This window comes from Lampris incognitus, chromosome 2 (genome assembly GCF_029633865.1).
Source record: "Lampris incognitus isolate fLamInc1 chromosome 2, fLamInc1.hap2, whole genome shotgun sequence".
In the NCBI taxonomy this organism is placed as follows: Eukaryota; Metazoa; Chordata; class Actinopteri; order Lampriformes; family Lampridae; genus Lampris; species Lampris incognitus.
In genome coordinates, this window is record NC_079212.1 from 87,574,653 (window position 1) to 87,578,571 (window position 3,919).

At 46.6% G+C, this 3,919-nt stretch overlaps 1 protein-coding gene across 1 annotated transcript; it reads right to left on the reverse strand.

Moving 5' to 3' along the window:
- Positions 1 to 251: 251 nt before the first annotated feature.
- On the reverse strand, positions 252 to 3,313 carry apof (apolipoprotein F). The gene is made up of 2 exons (XM_056274643.1): positions 2,958 to 3,313; positions 252 to 2,138 (listed from the first exon to the last, which is right to left on the reverse strand). Exon 2 carries the CDS (start codon positions 2,087 to 2,089, stop codon positions 746 to 748), a length of 1,344 nt encoding a protein of 447 aa, XP_056130618.1. The 5' UTR covers positions 2,090 to 2,138; positions 2,958 to 3,313; the 3' UTR covers positions 252 to 745.
- Positions 3,314 to 3,919: the final 606 nt, after the last annotated feature.

Genomic DNA, 3,919 nt, shown 5'->3' on the forward strand with positions numbered 1-3,919 from the left:
TAAACCATTTTGCACCTTTTGTAAGGGGTGAGAGGGGCCTCAGAGAGCCTCCACTCTTTTCTTTAAGTCCCTCAACTGATGCATTGAGCCAATTTTAACTGAAGTTATGACACTAATTAGTTGGAAATGAAAATAGAAATAATTTCCAAACCGAAACAAACTTTTAATTCCAGGCTTCCCCAGCCCCCCCCCCCTCTCCCTTCTGGGCCCTAGTAGGTCCATCCCCCCCCCCACTACAATGCCAGTGGGGATAGGCTCCAGCATCCCCGCGACCCTAAGAGCAGGATAAGCGGCTTGGATATTGGGTGGATGGATGGATGACGTAAAGCGGGCAATGTAGTTTGGAACCTGAATACTTGAACAGCATTTCTGTTATTTGCAACTGCATATAACTGTTACAAACAGTATAAAAATCAAGTTTGTGTCTGCTGTCATGCAAACAAAGAAAAAGCTTTAATCCATATCAAACACTGCTGAATAATCAATTAATAATCAATGAATTAGTGATCATAAATCCAATTGTTTTTTCTCAATTTTTTGATTATATAAAATCTGTAAAGGTGACCCATTTTCCCACAACCAGCAAATTATTGTACTGTATCAGCTGACCAAACAAAAAACAAAAAACAAAAAAACAAACAAATTACCATGTGACCTCATTTTGTAAAAATGGCCTCAGAAATGTTTCCAAGCAGGAGCTAGCTACAAGAAAGTCAGATTGAGCTTGGTCTAATAGGAATTCAGTCTACTCTATGGTGATGTACCCCTCCTCCCAGCTGTACTGGTTCACCATCAGGTCCTCTTCTTGCTTCATAGAGCTGAGCAGATACTTTATACCCGCCTTCACACCGGTCTTCACCCCTGCACCGAGAGCATAGCCCGCTACCCCGGCAGCACCCCCCGTCACAGCCATGAGGGCATCGGTGCCAAAATCTACAGCGCTCAGGATGGCCCTCTCCTTGGCTGTCTCAGAGCAATTGACTGAAGCATAGTACACAGCTGTGCCCAGATTGTAGAGGGTACTGACCGCAGGGATCCACTCAACCACATTGTAGACACGCTCCTCCCTTCTGTTGATGCAGTTCCTATGGGAGTTTCGCTTTGCCCGTCTGCCTGCCGCCGCATGGGGTGACTCTTCGACCTCCATGTTGCACTGGAGAATCCAACATTCGGACTCAGAGGTTTCTGAGGGCATGATGCGGCTGCCTTTCTTCAGCACCACCCTGTACCTGCCAGGTTTGCCCAGTCCACCATGGGCTACACCGGCACACCGGTATCCAAGACTCTCGCAGGCCCGCACTGCTTCATCCAGGTCACCTCCCTCCACAGCCTTTCCCATCAGCATAGTTCCATTCAGCCTAGTCCAGCTGTCACACAGCTCTATCTGCAGCCCATCTTCAGATGTTTCCTGTCCCATCTTGTCCTCCCCAGCCGCGGCCAACTGCTGGATGTTGAATATCACAGCTTCCAAGTGGTGGTCTGTCTGTACCCTCTCCGCAGGCAACATTCTTGAGATGGGTGCTGCTGTGGCTGTAGGATGGGTTATCCTTCTTTCTATCAGACCCTCCACTTCCATTAGAAGCTCCTGTGCATCACTCACTCCCAGCAGGTCATATAGCTCGAGAACCAGCGTCTGCGCCTCATTCTGGCAGCCTGCAACTGCCAACACGGGCACCAGAGAGAGGCCCAGAAGCCCCTTGGGGAACAAGCTGGAGGATGGTTCACCAATGGTGGTAGCAGACATCAAGTCCTCACAGTTAACATTCCCATGAATGTGGACGTAATCTTGCATCTGGGCCACAAGCTTTGCCCTGAGATTGGATACCATGAGACTGGCTGACTGGACTCTGTCGTCTTTTTGTGCAGCCATGTATTTAGGATTACCCTTCTCTTCAGATTGGAGACCAAGCTGGGTTTGGGACCCCAGTAGAGACTGCTGGCCTTGTTTGGCCATTCCCCCTGCTTCCCGAGCCGTGGTGCTGGGAAGTAGAGTGTTCTTCATTGCCAAAGGAGGAGGTGCTCGGCACAGAGCCTGCTCATTTAGCAATAGCTGGATAAGGATCAGCCACTTCAGCTTGGAGTGCATCATTCTGCTTGTAAGAGCTCTAATCCAACACCACTGCACCCAACACCAGAGTCTGGAAAATAGTAACAGCCAACAGCAGACACTTATTCATGATAAAATGGTCTTACTTTGAAAAGAATCTAAATTTCAGTCAGATTTTTACAGCTCCTTTTGTATGATAATTATCATGCAAAAAGAAGTTTATTTGTTTGATATTCCTTCATTAATTTTTAACCAGTATATTCTTGCACAGAGATTAACTGACTGTTCGCCAAACGGTTCACTGAGCCTTCTTTGTTTCTGGCCCCTTTTCCTCTACAGGACAGCGTGAAGATGGCATCACACGCATCCCAAATCCTTATTTGGTACTGGGTCCCATTTCCTAACTTCAGTATCTTAAATATGTAACCAACAATAATTTCTTAACTCAGTGTCTGCAGAAATATCCAACATTTTGACTCTGGTTTCTCTCATGAGAAATATTGAAAAACAAACTAAATTTTTAAAAAATCCCTATGGGTTCTCTTGACTTTTGACCTGGTGATAGAAAACATCATGCCCTCTGACATTATTAATCTAATCATTTATTTGTTTAGCAAGCAAAAACAATTTTGGCGCTAAGAAATCACACAACATTTAACTTAAAGTGGGTCTGTGCATCAGCATAAGTTGACTTCAAATGGTTCTTCTTTGTGGAATTGCTGACAAACAACAGATGGGAAAACAGACCCGGAGCTATTTCTTACACGGACAAATCCAAGGAAACCCTTGTGCAGAACAACAGAACCACACTGCGTAGCAGATGTCTTTTTTCACCCACAACTTCAGCAATTCATCACGTCATTTTACCCTTTATCTTGTCTTATCATCCCGCTATCTGCTCAACACCTACCGTAAGAGCCTGATCCTCGGTACCGAGCTGGAAGGCCGGACTAAGACTCCTGCAGCTTGTTGGATGGGTTTGTTGCGGTTTTGGTTTTTTGTCCCAAACTATAAACGTGCGGAGAGATTCTTTTTCTCTTTGCCTCCAATGAGAACCTTTTTCCTTCAGATGACATCCATCAGCCCTCCCTCCACCTCCTCTGTCTTTCAGCGCTCTCCCTCTTTTTCTTTTTCTTCTTTAAGTTGGCCTCTTTGCTCAACAGGAAGCTCAGGGCTAGAATATTGATTCACGTGGGTAAAGTCCATGTTTTCTAAAGCCTTTTTGTTTGTTAGCCGTGGTGTCCTCTCATCCTCTTATCCACCCCCTGTCTCTCTCTCTCGCTCTTTCGCTCGCTCTCTCGCTCTCGCTCTCTCGCTACACCCTCCCCATCTTATGCTGCAGCCTCTGCTTTTTGTTTTTGACCCAAATACTTGGCGGAGATCTCCCCTCGTGCCCTGAGCAAATTGGCCTGCTTTAAAATAAAGAAGCTATGTCGAAAGCACGGCCTCATCCTATACGCCCCCAGTCCTGCTTGTGTAAACCCAAGTTAAGAGTGGACCGGTTTTGTCCTCTGAGCCCGCCTGCAGTCGTATCACACTTAGAGTAATGTCAATAAAAAGCCTATCGGTAGTGGAAGTATGATTTCACTCCACAGAGACATTGTGTGTGTGTGTGTGTGGGGGGGGTGTTAAAATGATACCTCACGTGACTATGGGCCTCCCTTTTTCTCGCAGGTTTTAGTGATGGGAGATGTTTATTCCCTGTTAGATCTGGGATCAAAATGATCCAACCAGCTATGTCTGATTATTATCCTCTAGAATTATTCATCCATTAGCCGAATCGCTTATCCTGCTCCCAGGGTCGCTGGAGCCTGTCCCAGCAGTCACTGGGCAGCAGGCGGGGAGACACCCCGGACACGCCGCCAGGCCACG